This window comes from Loxodonta africana, chromosome 7 (assembly GCF_030014295.1).
Source record: "Loxodonta africana isolate mLoxAfr1 chromosome 7, mLoxAfr1.hap2, whole genome shotgun sequence".
In the NCBI taxonomy this organism is placed as follows: Eukaryota; Metazoa; Chordata; class Mammalia; order Proboscidea; family Elephantidae; genus Loxodonta; species Loxodonta africana.
Window position 1 is genome coordinate 21,169,376 of NC_087348.1, and position 16,313 is coordinate 21,185,688.

At 37.6% G+C, this 16,313-nt stretch overlaps 1 protein-coding gene across 1 annotated transcript; it reads left to right on the forward strand.

Annotated features, from left to right (window-relative positions):
* The first annotated feature begins 11,786 nt into the window (after nt 1–11,786).
* On the forward strand, nt 11,787–13,270 carry LOC100674017 (olfactory receptor 5J3-like). Its single transcript, XM_064289001.1, has one exon. It carries the CDS (start codon nt 12,332–12,334, stop codon nt 13,268–13,270), a length of 939 nt encoding a protein of 312 aa, XP_064145071.1. The 5' UTR covers nt 11,787–12,331.
* The last annotated feature ends 3,043 nt before the right edge of the window (nt 13,271–16,313 follow it).

Sequence of the window (16,313 nt, forward strand, 5' to 3'; positions counted from 1 at the left end):
TTAATCCAGTTCTCTCTTCTGGGAAGAAACAGAGGCATTGGTTTCAGCGTTCATGTAGTATTCCCTTAAACTTGTAGACGGAGTGGACACGTTTTCTTCCTACTAGAGGATGGAAAAGTAATTGCTACATCTGATTTTACCTAAAATAAACTGTAGAAGATCCCACTTCCCATGATTGGAGGATACTTCTGAAACATTATAGTCTGATATAACATAGATTACACTTTAAATCAATTCAGCAATGTTTGCAGCACATACATTTATAATAAAACCATGAAGTTGTTAATATTGAGCTAATAGTCTTAATTTCGTCTACACGACGACGTCACAGTTTTCTTTAGTGTACTTCCGTTTTGGTTTGAGAAATCTTGTGAGATTTTCTTATTCGTGTATTGAGAGGCAGAGATAATTTGAAGTTAATAAAGCTTGAGTTTGAGCCTCTTTAAGGGTTGTGGGTGGGAACTTAGCAATGTAGTCACATATTGATATATCTTGTAAAACCTGGGATAGAAACACATTTATTCTTTTGTTGCTGTTTGTGACTTTAGCAGTACGTTTATAATTTTAAAATGTTTTATTTACTTTTTCTAACTAAATGTTCACATTTAGGGTCAATTTGCATTTATAATTTTAATTTATTTTTAAATTGTTGTTGCTAGCTACCACTGCGTCAATTTTAGAGTCATAGTGACCCCATGTGACAGAGTAAAACTGCCTTGTAGGGTTTCCTTGGCTGTAGTCATTATGGAAGCAGATTGCCAGGTCTTTTTTCCTTCAGAGCTACTGGATAGGTTTGAACCACCAACCTTTTTGATAGCAGCTGAGCTCTTGACAGTTGTGTGTCATCAGTTCTCCTTTAAAAAAAAAAAAAGAAGCATACTTTTTATAAGGTTCAAGACAAGATCTGGATCTGTTGCCACTAAAATCTAGGTTTCTATCAGTATTTGAAGATTTTGAGGATTTCATTTCATGTGCTTTATTTCCTTTAATATACCATCGAGGCAATGATGGAGTCTGTATGGCATTTAAAATATGTGTGCATTTCTTGTACCACGTTTTGCATTTTTTTTCCTGGAAAATGTACAATGGAGAAATGAAAGAGAACACCACTGTGATTTTCAAGTATATCACCTGTAAATCCCAGCCCTGTCATCACTTGTGGTTACATAAGAAAGTCAGTAAATAAAGGGAAAATATCCTGAATGGAGCTAATGAAGCTGCTATAGTCTAAACCACTTGGATTCCCTTTTAATCACCTCTCACATTGAATGAGGAGCCCTGTTAGGTAACACAGAGGTTAAATGTTGGGGTGCTAACTGAAAAGTCAGCAGTTGCTCCTTTGGAGTAAGATGTGGCAGTCTGCTTCCGTAAAGATTACAGCCTTGGAAACCCTAGAGGGCAGTTCTAGTCTATCCTATAGGCTTGATATGAGTTAGTATCGACTCCTGGCAATTCTTTTTTGTTTTTCTTTTCCCTACATTCAATGTCCTCTTGATGACACTAGAACTCTGCAAACATGCTTTTTGAATTGGAACAGTAGCTTGAGTTCAAAAAGTTCAGTGACATAAAATACAGGGTATTACAGGTAGGCTGTAATGGAATGCCAAGGTTTAGCCTACACAACTATCAGGTTGGATCTTGCCAGAGCTGCCAAGAAGCGTCACACTTACAGGCTGGAAGAGCTGCAGTCCAGAGTCACTTTGCAGCAGTTTTCTGTTAAGGATGTTTCTTGGTTCTGTGACACCTGGAGTAGCAGCCATCAAGGAATCTGCTAATTCTTGGTGTCAATTTTGGCAACCTGATTCAGAAAATTGGGGGCGGAGGGACAAGACAATACTGGAGTTTGTTAGCCACTTCCACCCTCTCTTCTCAGGTAAACTTGTCTGCTGTTTCTCCACTGAGTCCCATTCTCCCTTCCAGGTCTCTATTCACCACTATATAAGAATGATAAGCCTATGTCTGGCAAATTTTACCTGGAATTTACTAATCACAGGACCTGCTATCGTAGGATTTTCTGTAGGATAGGAGATGTACTGCCTTGAGCAAAGGGATTCAGAACTCACTACCAAGCCTACCACTCTGAAGCCTTCAATGTTTTCCTAGGAAGCATACTAGTGTGTACTGAGTCAATCTCCTTTTTCACTGTCACTTACTACCTCCCTCTAAAATATCTGGATTGTTCTATTCCTCCCATCCTTCTTGCATGAAGAAGAGTACCTATGACTTGCTCTGAACATCTTAGTGTGTACATTTGAGACACCTCCCTCCTAAGCAGACAAGAAGCAAAGGTATGTGGACACGGTGATATAAGTTTGGATTGATTTTAGGTTTAGTGCATTCTCCGCAGTTCTGTAACTTTTAAAACACACTCAGTGTAGTTTTCAGCCTACTCAGCTTCAGTGCCTACTTTGAAAAATCAGACCTATTTGTAGACAATTTACTAAGGAAAACACATAACAAACAAGTGATACAGCGATAGCACTTAAAACAGCAAAAGGCCATGTTTTCGCGCTGTTAATGCTCATCTTAAAACTAGTCCCAGTTTGTCAGTTATTGCATGCTTCATACTTACACTAAGTGTATTTATTTCTTAGCAAATATTTGTACATAAAGAACATTTGTTATTAACCAAATATTGCATAGGACATATTTACAATAAAAAAAATCATCTTTTGATGCATAAAATTCAAATTCACTAGATGTCCTGAAAGCTCTAACCTGAGTCAATTCATTTCAGTGAGGCTGATGATGAGGTTTTCAGATATTCCCAACTTTCTGTTCACTTGGAGTATCCAAATGCCACAAGCAGCTCGTACAAATCAAGTAGATTTGGGGCAGATACTGAGATAAAAGAACATAATGACCCCCGTAAGGGCCCAGGGAACCCCAGTTAATAAAGGAGATAATATCTGTGGTATACGTGAAGGGATTAGGTATACGCGGCCATAGGAGTGTCTACAGTCAGAAGCCATGGATGATGAGAAATGACCAGGATCCAGGTGATAATCTCAGTGGGGGACAATTCTTACCCACTTGCCTTTAATAAAAAATTGGATTTTCTTCTCCCAAATTATTGCTTCTCTTTCTTTGGTAGGAAGAATTTATGGTTGTTCTCCCTGTTCACAGTGTCCCCTGAGGAAGTAGGGCATAACTGGTTGATTATGTGAAACTATCTGAGAGGCTTAATAAAAATTGCCTTGTTGTGGTTTCTAATTAACTAAGATGCCTTACACATTCCCCAGAGATTAAAGATGAGGGGCAATTCCAGGGGAAAAAAAAAAAAAAAACCCTGTAGATGATCCGTACCGTCCCATGGAGACCTGCATGACGGAAAGATACTTCACTCTTACTATTAAAGTTACCATGGCGGTGGGGGAGATGTCAGTGCAATTCCATTAAAATTGGAATAGCTGTGAAGTCATGGCAAAAGTGTAATTGACATTATCATCATTTGTATACGTATGTGTGTACTTATTCTTTTTGAGCTTCTTTAAATTTCTTGATCTGAATTTACACATTTCACCCAATTTGGAAAATGATATGCTGTCATGTTTTCAAATATATTTTCACATATGTGTTATAGCCACCTCAGACTTTCCAGATTACGATTTTATCTCATCATCTTAACATGACTATTGTGCTTTACTTGTCCCACTCCACCTCATGTCAAACCAAAATCAAACTTATTGTCATAGAGTCAATTCCCACTCATGGCGATCTCATGTGTTATAGAGTAGAACTGTCCCATAGAATTTTCTCGGTTATAATCTTTATGGAAACAGATCACCAGTCATTTTTCTGCAATGCCACTGGGTGGGTTTGAGCCACCAACTTTAGGTTATTAATTGAGCCCAAGCCATTTGCACCAGCCAAGGACCAATAAAATTATTTCTTCTCTTACATAACAAGTCCTGCGCTGCCGGTGAAGTTGTGTGTGTGTGTATGTGTGTATGTGTGTGTGGTGAAAATATATGTAACAAAACATCTACAATCACTACGTGTACAATTCAGTGACGTTGATTACATTCTTGAAATTGTGCAATTATTCTCATTAGTTACCCTTTTCCAAATCATTCTGTCACCATTAACATAAACTCAGTGCCTCCTAAACAAATCTGCCCCCTTCCCTTCTACCCCTGTTAACCACTAATAATCTTTTGTTTCCATATATTTACTTATTTCATGTAACTGAGAACATACAGTATTTGTCCTTTTGCAACTGATTTAATTCAGTCAGCATGATGTTTTCAAATTTTATTCACGCAGTGGCATGCATCAGAATTTCATTTTTCTTTGTGGCTGAGTAGTGTTCCATTGCGTTTATATACTCCATTTTGTTTATCCATTCATCTGTTGATGGATATTTCATCTTTTGGCTATTGTGAATGGTGCTGCAATGGACATTAGTATTCAGGTTTCTATTTGCATTCTTCCTTCCATTTGTTCTGGGTATGCACCTAGGATTGGGATTGTTGGGTCATGTAGTAGTTCTCCCCCACGTGTCTGTCAGTTTGTAGTACTGTGGGGGCTTGTGTGTTGCTGTGATGCTGGAAGCTATGCCACCGGTATTCAGATACCATCAGGGTCACCTACGGAGGACAGGTTTCAGCTGAGCTTCCAGACTAAGACAGTCTAGGAAGAAGGACCCGGCAGTCCTCTTCTGAAAAGCATCAGCCAGTGAAAACCTTATGACCAGCAATGGAACATTGTCTGATATAGTGCTGGAAGATGAGCCCCCCAGGTTGGAAGGCACTCAAAAGATGACTGGGGAAGAGCTGTGTCCTTAAAGTAGAGTCGACCTTAATGATGTGGATGGAGTAAAGCTTCTGGGACCTTCATTTGCTGATGTGGCATGACTCAAAATGAGAAGAAACAGCGGCAAACAACCATTAATAATTTAAAAAAAAAAAATTGGACCTTGGAATATATGAAGTATGAATCTAGGAAAACTGGAAATCATCAAAAATGAAATGGAATGCATAAATGTCGATATCCTAGGCATAAGTGAGCTGAAATGGACTGGTATTGGCCATTTTGAATTGGACAATCATATAGTCTACTATGCTGGGAATGACAACTCGAAGAGAAATGGTGTAGCATTCATTGTCAAAAAGAACGTTTCAAAATCTATTCTGAAGTACCATGCTGTCAGTGATAGGATAATATCCATACTCCTACAAGGAAGACCAGTTAACGTGACTATTATTCAAATTTACACGCCAGTCACTAGGGGCAAAGATGAAGAAACAGAAGATTTTTATCAGCTGCTGAAGTCTGAAATTGATCGAACGTGCAATCAAGATGCATTGATAAATACTGGCGATTGGAATGCAAAAGTTGGAAACAAAGAAGAAGGATCAGTATTTGGAAAATATGGCCTTGGTGATAGAAACAATGCTAGAGATCAAATGATAGAATTTTGCAAGACCAACGACTTCTTCATTGCAAATACCTTCTTTCACCAACATAAACGGAGACAATACACATGGACCTCGCCAGATGGAACACACAGAAACCAAATTGACTACATCCGTGGGAAGAGATAATGGAAAAGCTCAATATCTTCAGTCAGAACAAGGCCAGGGTCCAACTGTGCAACAGACCATCAATTGCTCATATGCAAGTTCAAGCTGAAACTGGAGAAAATCAGAACAAGTCCACGAGAGCCAAAATAAGACCTTGGGTATATCCCACCTGAATTTAGAGACCATCTGAAGAATAGATTTGACACATTGAACACTAGTGACCAAACACCAGACGAGTTGTGGAATGACATCAAGGACATCATCCATGAAGAAAGCAAGAGGTCAGTGAAAAGACAGGAAAGAAAGAAAAGACCAGGATGGATGTAAGAGGAGACTCTGAAACTTACTCTTGAGCATTGAGCAGCTAAAGCAAAAGGAAGAATTGATGAAGTAAAAGAACTGAACAGAAGATTTCAAAGGGCTTCTCAAGAAAACAAAGTAAAGTGTTATAATGACATGTACAAAGAGCTGGAGATGGAAAACCAAAAGGGAAGAACACACTCGGCCTTTCTCAGGCTGAAAGAACTGAAGAAAAATTCAAGCCTCGAGTTGCAATAGTGAAGGATTGTATGGGGAAAATATTAAATGATGCAGGAAGCATCAAAAGAAGATGGAAGGAATACACAGAGTCATTATACCAAAAAGAATTAGTTGATATTCAACCATTTCAAGAGGTGGCATATGATCAGGAACCGATGGTACTGAAGGAAGAAGTCCAAGCTGCTCTGAAGGCATTGGCAAAAAACAAGGCTCCAGGACTTGGTGGAATATCAATTGAGATGTTTCAAGAAACAGATGCAGCACTGGAGGTGCTCACTCTTCTATGCCAAGAAATATGGAAGACAGCTTCCTGGCCAATGGACTGGAAGAGATCCATATTTATGCCTATTCCCAAGAAAGGGGATCCAACCGAATGTGGAAATTATAGAACAATATCATTAATATCACACATGAGCAAAATTTTGCTGAAGATCATTCAAAAATGGCTACAGCAGTATATCAACAGGGAACTGCCAGAAATCCAGGCTGGTTTCAGAAGAGAACGTGGAACCAGGGATATCACTGCTGATGTCAGATGGATCCTGGCTGAAAGCAGAGAATACCAGAAGGATGTTTACCTGTGTTTTATTGACTCTGCAAAGGCATTCGACTGTGCCGATCATAACAAATTATGGATAACACTGCGAAGAATGGGAAATTCCAGAACACTTAATTGTGCTCATGAGGAACTTTTACATGGATCAAGAGGCAGTTGTTTAGACAGAACAAGGGGATACTGATTGGTTTAAAGGCAGGAAAGGTGTGTGTCAGGGTTGTATTCTTTCACCATACTTTTTTAATCTGTATGCTGAACAAATAATACAAGAAGCTTGACTATATGAAGAAGAACAGGGCATCAGCTTTGGAGGAAGACTCATTAACAACCTGCTTTATGCAGATGACACAACCTTGCTTGCTGAAGGTGAAGAGGACTTGAAGCACTTACTAATGAAGATCAAAGACCACAGCCTTCAATATGGATTACACCTCAACGTAAAGAAAACAAAAATCCTCACATTTGGACCAATGAGCAACATCATGATAAATGGAGAAAAGATTGAAGTTGTCAAGGATTTCATTTTACTTGGATCCACAATCAACAGCCATGGAAGCAGCAGTCGAGAAATCAAAAGACCCATTGCATTGGGCAAATCTGCTGCAAAGGACCTCTTTAAAGTGTTGAAGAGCAAAGATGTCACCCTGAAGACAAACGGGCGCCTGACCCAAACTGTGGTATTTTCAATCACATCATATGCATGTGAAAGCTGGACAATGAATAAGAAAGACTGAAGAAGAGTTGACGCCTTTGAATTGTGGTGTTGGCGAAGAATATTGAATACACCATGGACTGCCAAAAGAACAAACAAATCTGTCTTGGAAGAAGTGCGGCCACAATGCTCCTTAGAGGCAAGGATGGCGAGACTGCCTCTTATATACTTCGGACATTTTATCAGGAGGGATCAGTCCCTGGAGAAGGACATCATGCTTGGCAGAGTACAGGGTCAGCGGAGAAGAGGAAGACCCTCAACAAGGTGGATTGACACAGTGGCTGCAAGAATGAGCTCAAGCATAACAAGGATTGTAAGGATGGCTCAGGACCAGGCGGTGTTTCGTTCCGTTGTGCATAGGGTCGCTATGAGTCAGAACCGACTCGACGGCACCTAACAACAACAACAACGTAGTAGTTCTACGTTTACAATCCACCATGTGTCTGTCAGTTTGGCTCACTGTGGTGGCTCGTGTGTTTCTGTGATACTGGACGCTTTGCCACACATATTTCAAATACGAGCAGGATCACTGTTGGTGGACAAGTTTCTGCTGAGCTTCCAGACTAAGACAGATTAGGAAGAAGAACATGGCTGTCTACTTCTGAAAAAACTCTCCAGTGAAAAGCTTGTGAATAGGAGCAGAAAAGTGTCTGCTGTCGTGCTGGAAGATGAGCCCCTCAGGTTGGAAGAAACTCAAAATACAACTGGGGAAGAGCTGTCCCCTCAAAGTAGAGTTGAACTTAATGACGCGGATAGAGTAAAGCTTTTGTTACCTTCATTTGCTAATGTGGCACAACTCCAAATAAGAAGAAACAGCTGCAAACATTCATTAATAATGGAAATGTGGAATGTACAAAGTACAAACCTAGGAAAATTGGAAATCATCAAAAATGAAATAGAACATATAAAAATTGATATCCTAGGCATTTGAAATAAAAAAAAAAAAAACCTGTTATCGTCAAGTTGATTCTAACTCATAGCGGCCTTATAGTGACCTGAAATGGACTGTTATTGGCCATTTTGAATCAGACAATCATATGGTCTACTATGCCTGGAAGGATAAATTGAAAAGGAATGGCATCACCTTTATCATCAAAAAGAACATTTCAAGATCTATCCTGAAGTAAAACGTTGTCAGTGATAGCATAATACCCACACACCTTATGAGGAAGACCAGTTAATATAATTATTATTCAAATTTATGCACCAACCACTAAGGTCAAAGATGAAGAAATTGAAGATTTTTACCAACTTTGGCAGTCTGAAATTGATCAAATATGCAATCAAGATATGTTTATAATCACTGGCAATTGGAATGCAAAAATTAGGAACAAAGAAGAAAGATTGGCAGGTGAAAAATATGGCCTTGGAGACAAAGACAATGCTGAGACTGCATGATAGAATTTTACAAGAGCAATGACTTCTTTGTCGCAAATACCTTTATTCAACTTTTTTTTTTTTTATATACGAGGACCTTGCCAGGTGGAATACACAAGAATCAAATTGAGTGCGACTGTGGAAAGAGAATGGAAAAGCTCAGTAATACCAGTCAGGACAAGGCAGGGGCCGACTATGGGAAAAAAAAAAAAAACAGGCCATCAATTGCTCTTAAGCAAGGTGAAGTTGAAGAAAATTAAAACAAGTACAGGAGTGTCAAAGTACGGCCTCAATTGTATCCCACCTGAATTTAGAGACTACCTTCAGAAAAGATTTCGTGCATTGAACACTAATACTCAAAGACCAGACAAGTTATGGAATGACATCAAGGACATCATGCATGAAGAAAGCAGAAGGTCATTAAAAAGACAGAAAGAAAAAAAGACCAAAATGGCTGTCAGAGGAGACCCTGAAAGTTGCTCTTAAACTCACAGTAGCTAAAGCGAACTGAAGAAATGAAGTGACATTCTCATTGTAGTTTTGATTTGCATCTCTCTAATGGCTTTTTTTTCTTTTAATGGCTAAAGAAAGGAGCCCTGGTTTCTCAATAGTTAAAGTGCTAGGGTGCTAACATTAAAGGTCGGTGTTTTTAACCCACCAGCAGCTCCACAGAAGATGTAGCAGTCTTTTTCCATTAAGATTTCAGCCTTGGAAACACTATGGGGCAGTTCTGTTCTGTTTTACAGTGTTGCTGTGATTCAGAATCGACTCCATGACAATGGTTTCAATGGTTAATGAAGTTGAGCATCTTATCTTTGTTTGTTGGCTATTTGATATCCTTTTTAACGAATTGTCTGTTCTAATCCTTTGCCCAATTTTTTATTGTTTTTCTTTTTAGTGTTAAGTTGGAGAATTTTTTTTCTTTATATATATACTTTGGATATTAGGCCCTCATCAGATATGTGTTTCCTGAAAATTTTCTTCTAATCAAAAGCAGAGTTATTAAAATCTAAAATGCCAGAGATTGAAAAAAGCCTTCAGGCAATGCACATATTAGTTTATTTTTACATCTTTCTCATTTCTTTTCTTCCAGGAGGGTCTTTCTTTATCTGCTGTGATTTACCTATCAACTTGTAAGATGCTCCATAATTTTAAAACACCATTTTTACATATTGTCAAATATGTGTTCTGGGAAGTCAATTTTTCTTCAATCTTTCTAAAAATAAATCCCCAGTGATGTTTTGTAACCCCTTCATCTTTAATGTGTAATAAAATGCCAAGAGTTTATCATCCCTCCATAATAATTTAATGAATATAAATATTGAATTTAAAACAGATTTCTAGCAGGATTCTTTCAAAACCCACACTGCACATTAAACTGAAAATAGAGTTACTCAACTCACAGAAAATCCTTTCCACGCTCTGTGTGTGTGTGTGTGTGTGTGTGTTGTTGCTTCTAAAGAAGTTTTTAAAAATGGAAACACCTGTCACGATTCCTTATGTGGCAAATGTGCATAAGGGCAAGGTTTAGCAAAAGCATAGTAATATATCTAACCATGTATTATTTAAGCAGTTCACAGGTTTATTGACACAAATTGTTTCTGATTGTTGTTTTTGCTATATTTTACTGAATATAGGAATTCTCCCACCTACTGCTTGATGTTTTCCTCAACTTTTTAAAACATTTTCTTTAATTGTACACTTTAGGGAGCTACCTCGTCCATGGGCAAGTGTGAAATCCCAACGTTTCATTTGTCACTGTGTAATGGTTGCTCAGTGATTGCTCACTGGAGGCTGCTGTAGATAGTATATAGTACTCTCCCTTCTATCCAAATTTGTCCTCTTAGAGGGCATAACTAAACGTGCTGAATTATTGTTATTTTCTGTTCGGTTAGTTATGTATCAACAACTAAGATTTACTTTCAATTATTTTACCTGGAATTCTGTTTAGCTTCTTACTATGTAAACATTTAATGATCCTTTCAGCTAATCTGAATCTGAATTTCTTTTTCAGTAAAAGAGAAAAAGATAGACAAAAAACATGGAAACAGACATGAAGTTTCTAAAGCTAAAACTTTAAAACCTTTTGGTAAGTTATTTATTTTGTTAAAATGTTTCACTTTTTATTTAAATGTCCTCATATTTAGCAGATTAGTAATAAAATTTACATATTAAATCAGATAGTCAGATGAGGGTAAAGGATATAGAGGTTATTTAATGCAACTCAGCCTTCTACCACTCGATTACCTTTGTAACATTACCTCAAATGTGCAGCCCCAGGACAGGGAATGCAATTAAACTTCTAAATTCCATTCAGAAATGCTATTTCCTTAATTATCCTCACAATAAAACTTCACAATAGATCCACTTTTCTTGAGAAATGTCACTCCATTGATTCTTTAAAAAGATGAGGCAGAGAGTCAGAAGAGCGCTCTAGCCAATGGAAATTTTTGCAGTGATGGAGTCGTGCTAGAACCTGTAACATTCAATATACCAAAACCAAACCCAAACCCAGTGCCATGGAGTCGATTCCGACTCATAACAACCCTATAGCGACCCTATAGGACAGAGCAGAACTGCCCCATAGAGTTCCCAAGGAGCGCCTGGCAGATTCGAACTGCCGACCTCTTGGCTAGCAGCTGTGGCACTGAACCACTACGCTAGCAGGTTTTCCCAAAACCCAGTATAGTGGTCACTAGTTACACATGGGTGGCACAGTTTCTAACGTGCGTCCCTGTGGCTACTGTGTACCTGAAATAATAGTTCAAAGAACTGAATTCCACGTAGGCAAGACACAGCTTTTTGTTCTGTGAGTATCAGAGCTGGATGATTCCACTGAGTGTCTCCATCACAGATGCTCCTGAGGAGGAATTGGGAGAAGACAGAGATTTCGGCACTTTTATGAACATCATAGGATCATCTGTGGAAATTAGGCCCTGTACCTCATAATCTAGGCTAGTTCTCTGGCTGTGTAATAGTGAGTCTGTAAATTCACTGCATAATCAATAACCCAAAACCCAGATCAATAACACATATGATTTTAGATCTTTTCATTTACTCAGTCTATAGCCCAATTTGTAGAGAGCCCTGGTTGCGTAGTGGTTAAGAGGAGCAGCTGCTAACCAAAGGGTTGGCAGTTCAAACCCACCAGCAGCTTCTTGGAAATCCTGTGGGGCAGTTCTACTCTGTCCTAAATGGTCACTACGAGTCACAGTCAGCTCGAACGCAATGGGTTATATCCCAATTAAGAGCTGAAAATAGAATTTAATTAACTTTACAGTTACTTTTCAGTTGCCACCAGTGTTCTTCATGCCAATACCATCTTTCTATTGAGTCAGAAGCTTTAGTAACACATTAAAATTTTGTGAAATTCAAAATGCTTTTCCACATGTTTGCTCGTAACACAGAAGCATAACTAACAATGTAAAAATTTTGAGACAATCTAGTCATGCTCTTAATATTATAAATGAGGAAATTTAGGTTTGGGAAAAAAATCATATTTATCCAAGACACAGCTATAGGAATGCTTCCAGCCGATGTTAATACATGCCAAATATGCCTGTATCCATAATAATACACTTTCCTTTTTCACACTAGATTTCAGGAAAAAAGAATTGACAAATGGCTGCAGAGAATTTGACAGTTATTACTGAGTTTATTCTTTTGGGACTGACGGATCAGGCTGTATTGAAAATTGTGCTTTTTGTGTTGTTCCTGGTGATTTATGCCATTACCTTGGTGGGGAATCTGGGCATGATCTTCTTAATCCACGTCACTCCCAAGCTCCACACACCCATGTATTTTTTCCTCAGTTGCCTTTCATTTGTAGATGCCTGTAATTCATCAGTTATTGCACCTAAAATGCTGATCAACTTCTTGGTTGTGAGGGAAACCATTTCGTTCTCCGCCTGTATAGTGCAGCATTTGTTTTTGGGGGCGTTCATTACCTCAGAAGGATTCTTACTTTCAGTGATGGCCTATGACCGTCATGTGGCCATTGCGAATCCTTTGCTTTATACAACAGCCATGTCTAAGAGAAAGTGTGTAGGGTTGGTCGTTGGGTCTTGCACTGGTGGGATGATTAACTCATTGATACATACAACAAGTTTGGGGAGACTGTCTTTCTGTGGACCAAATGTTGTCAGTCACTTCTTCTGTGATGCTCTCACACTGCTAAAGCTGTTGTGTTCTGATACCTCCATGAATGAGTTGCTGCTGTTAATCTTCTCTGGAGTCATTGCCATGACCACCTTCTTGATTGTGATCGTTTCCTACATGTTCATCCTTGTTGCTATACTGAGGATCTGCTCAGCATCAGGCAGACGGAAAGCCTTCTCCACTTGTGCCTCTCACCTGACTGCTGTGACCATATTCTATGGTACCTTGAGCTTTAATTACATTCAGCCAAGCTCCCAGTATTCTACAGAACAAGAGAAGATAGTTTCTGTGTTCTATACACTAGTGATTCCCATGTTAAACCCATTGATTTATAGTCTGAGAAACAAGGAGGTGAAAGATGCTGTGAAAAGAGCCATAAAAATGAAATACTGCCCCTGTTAATTTCAAGTCAATTAAAAAAAAAAATTTTTTTTTTTTTTTTTTTTTTAATGCATAGTACAAGGACCCTGGTGGCAAAATGATTAAGCCAGGGATGCTAAGCAAAAATTATGTGGTTCAAACCCAGCAGCTGCTCCGTGGAAGAAAAGACCTGCTTATCTGCTCCCATAAAGATCACAGCCTAAGACACCCTATGAGACAGTTCTGCTCTGTCCTATAGGGTCGCTATGAATCAGAATCAACTGGATATCATGCAACAAGAACAATGTTAATACTACAACATTCTACAGGTCAGTTCTCCATCTACGAATGTTCACATGAATTCAAAGAATTCTAGAGTTTCTAATTATTATACAACTTTTTTTTCTTAATATGAATTGTTCACCCAAAACACAAGCCTGAAAAGTGGAAGTGACTTTCTGCATAGCTGTGTTTTAGAAAATGGTAGCTTAAAATTCAGCTCTTCTAAGAATGTAGGCCATTAATATTTGAATCTACCAATCAATCCACTGAGTTAAGTGTATCATTTGTGATACGTGAAGAACTGAATACACACACATGCTAAGATTTAGAGATATATAGTTAGGTCTTTTTCTAAAAAAATCTTTTTTATATACTGAGAAAATTAAAATAATTTTATGCCTGATATTTTTCTTTATTTTTAAAACTTAAATCACAATTCAAACTTCTGTAAATCTTCATGTTAGCTAAAAAGGTGAATTTAATTTGAAACAAGATTTTCCTCTGTCCTTCCTCTTCTTAAACCTCAGTGCCCTCAGCAATAAAAGAGTTATTGTGGGAAAATCATTGTATTATATAATTCTCAGTTTGCAATAATATACTCTTACTAAGAAATTTACTTAACAAATTTAAATACATGTATGGAATGACCCCTAAAGTAATTATGGAGTAGGTAGAATTCAAAATCCTTCTTTTCTTTTAAAAATCCCATTAACCTCCTTTCAAACAATTAAATAATATATGCCTATCCAGCAATCTTTAAATCAGATGCTTCATGCTAACACCTGCCTAGAGCATCAATTTTGTAATGATGGGTTTCTTAATTGTATAGCTTTCTACCATTTTAGAAATGCTATTCTGTTACCAAACGTGCCATGGATAATATTTATATCTCAAATAAAAATGACTAATACCAGAAACATTTGTATGTATTTTGAAACCTCTCTTAATCACTGATACCTTGGAGACAATCTGAGGGGTTTCAAACTAGTAAGAAAACTTTTGAAATAATTAAACAATTTTATATTTGCTAGCTCATAGTTAACAATAAAGGCACAATCAATGTGCTAGCAAGAATGGCAATCTGTAGAAAAGGAAAAGTAATTTTTATCTTTCGTATTAACAAAAAAAGCTATTCTAAAACTGATTGCCTTTACAGGTACATGCTGGAACACAGGGGATATGGATGGTTGATTAAAGAAATAAGACATTTACTAACGTGAGCTATGAATCTCAGTCTATACGAATATATTTCCAAAGGGAATGATCACCATAAACGTCATTGTAATGCTAATTATAGTTATTCAACTAATATATTTAAGTATAACACTTCAACTTTATGACATATGTGCATATATATGTGTTTACATTTTCGTGTGTATTCATACGTATGGTGGTTAATATGAGTAAATTAATGATAAGTGAAAGAAAACCAACTTGTCACAGCTCTTTAGGTAACTGATTTTATTTCTGGTTCTGCCATGGACTGATCAGGATTTTTTTCCAACTACGTTCTGATAAATGCATGTTGGGTAAAAACAGTATTCCCTCTACCACGAAAGATATGCTAATATATCTTTTTAAATATTTATTCATTGTGCTTGTTTTTGTATTCCACAGAAACAATGATTCAGTGGGAAAATAATACTTATGACCTTGGCTATATTTAAGCAAACAGTAGCTTGATGGAGCATCGGTTACACACACACATACACACACACATAAGTGTACAAAGAATTACATTTTTAAACCCTGTCTTCACAACTGTTATATACAAATTCTACCTTTTCCATAAAATTTCAAATCAATGGGGAAGACAAGCTAAGAAAATGAGAGTTTTACAAAGTAAGTAAGAATTCCATTTGGCAACTAATATATGCCTTACTCTAAGAATTATTGAAAATTAAATGGATCACAAAATCAACCAAAAAGAAAAATCAAAGAGGTTTTCAACAATGGGAGCAATAGTGAAAATGAAACTTTAGATATAAGTAAATAACTATTATCAGGGCCCTAGCTCCATGCTGCCCCGCTTAGTCTATATAAGGAATTAGAATGAAAATAACAATAACACCAGGAGAAAATTAACAATGAATTGAAAATTAGGAAAACATTTTCTAAACTCTGTGTAGGTCTCCATCAAATATATTTTAATTTTGTATTTTGCACATAAATATATTTGACATTGAGTTTATAAGCCAGAAATCAGTGTTAGCCAGCTCACTCACCAACATCCAAGTCAACACTTTTTTATTCTTTAAACTTAAATAATTAGATTTTGGCTCACCCTGTGGAAGGCTTTCTAATAGCACTACCATCCTCTCTTATAGGATGTGGACTTAAAGAAGTCAGTCTCTTTAGGTGCCTAGTTATTTTCAGTATTAAACTCATATTCCTCTGGAGAATTCTGTCCCTTGGCCAGTTCTGGTTACCCACGCCTAAAGGGCAGAGCCTCATAACTCACGTTGGTGAGTTATTGAAAGCAGGACATTATCAAGATGAGAAAATACCAGTTGTCATTATCACACCTCCCATCAGTCTCTCACCCCATCCCATTATGTCCCTCATGAAGCAATCATGCCAGCACAGAACCTCTCTAACTTTTCCCAGGATCCTTCACTTTTCAAAGCCTTTTAGACCTTAAGTTCACGAGCAGGTAGAAAGGACCATCAGAAAGAGGGTATATGCAGTAGTCATCCACTGTACCTCATATATTTTTATTTTAGTCATAATCTAAAGTTTCCTACTGACCTAAGGGGAAATTTGGGTTGGCCTTGACTGGTGTCAGAAGCAGTGATATTGGGAG

What these genes read in the sequence shown, in the direction of transcription:
- LOC100674017 (XM_064289001.1), top strand. Translation starts at nt 12,332, where the DNA reads ATGGCTGCAGAGAATTTGACAGTTATTACTGAGTTTATTCTTTTGGGA.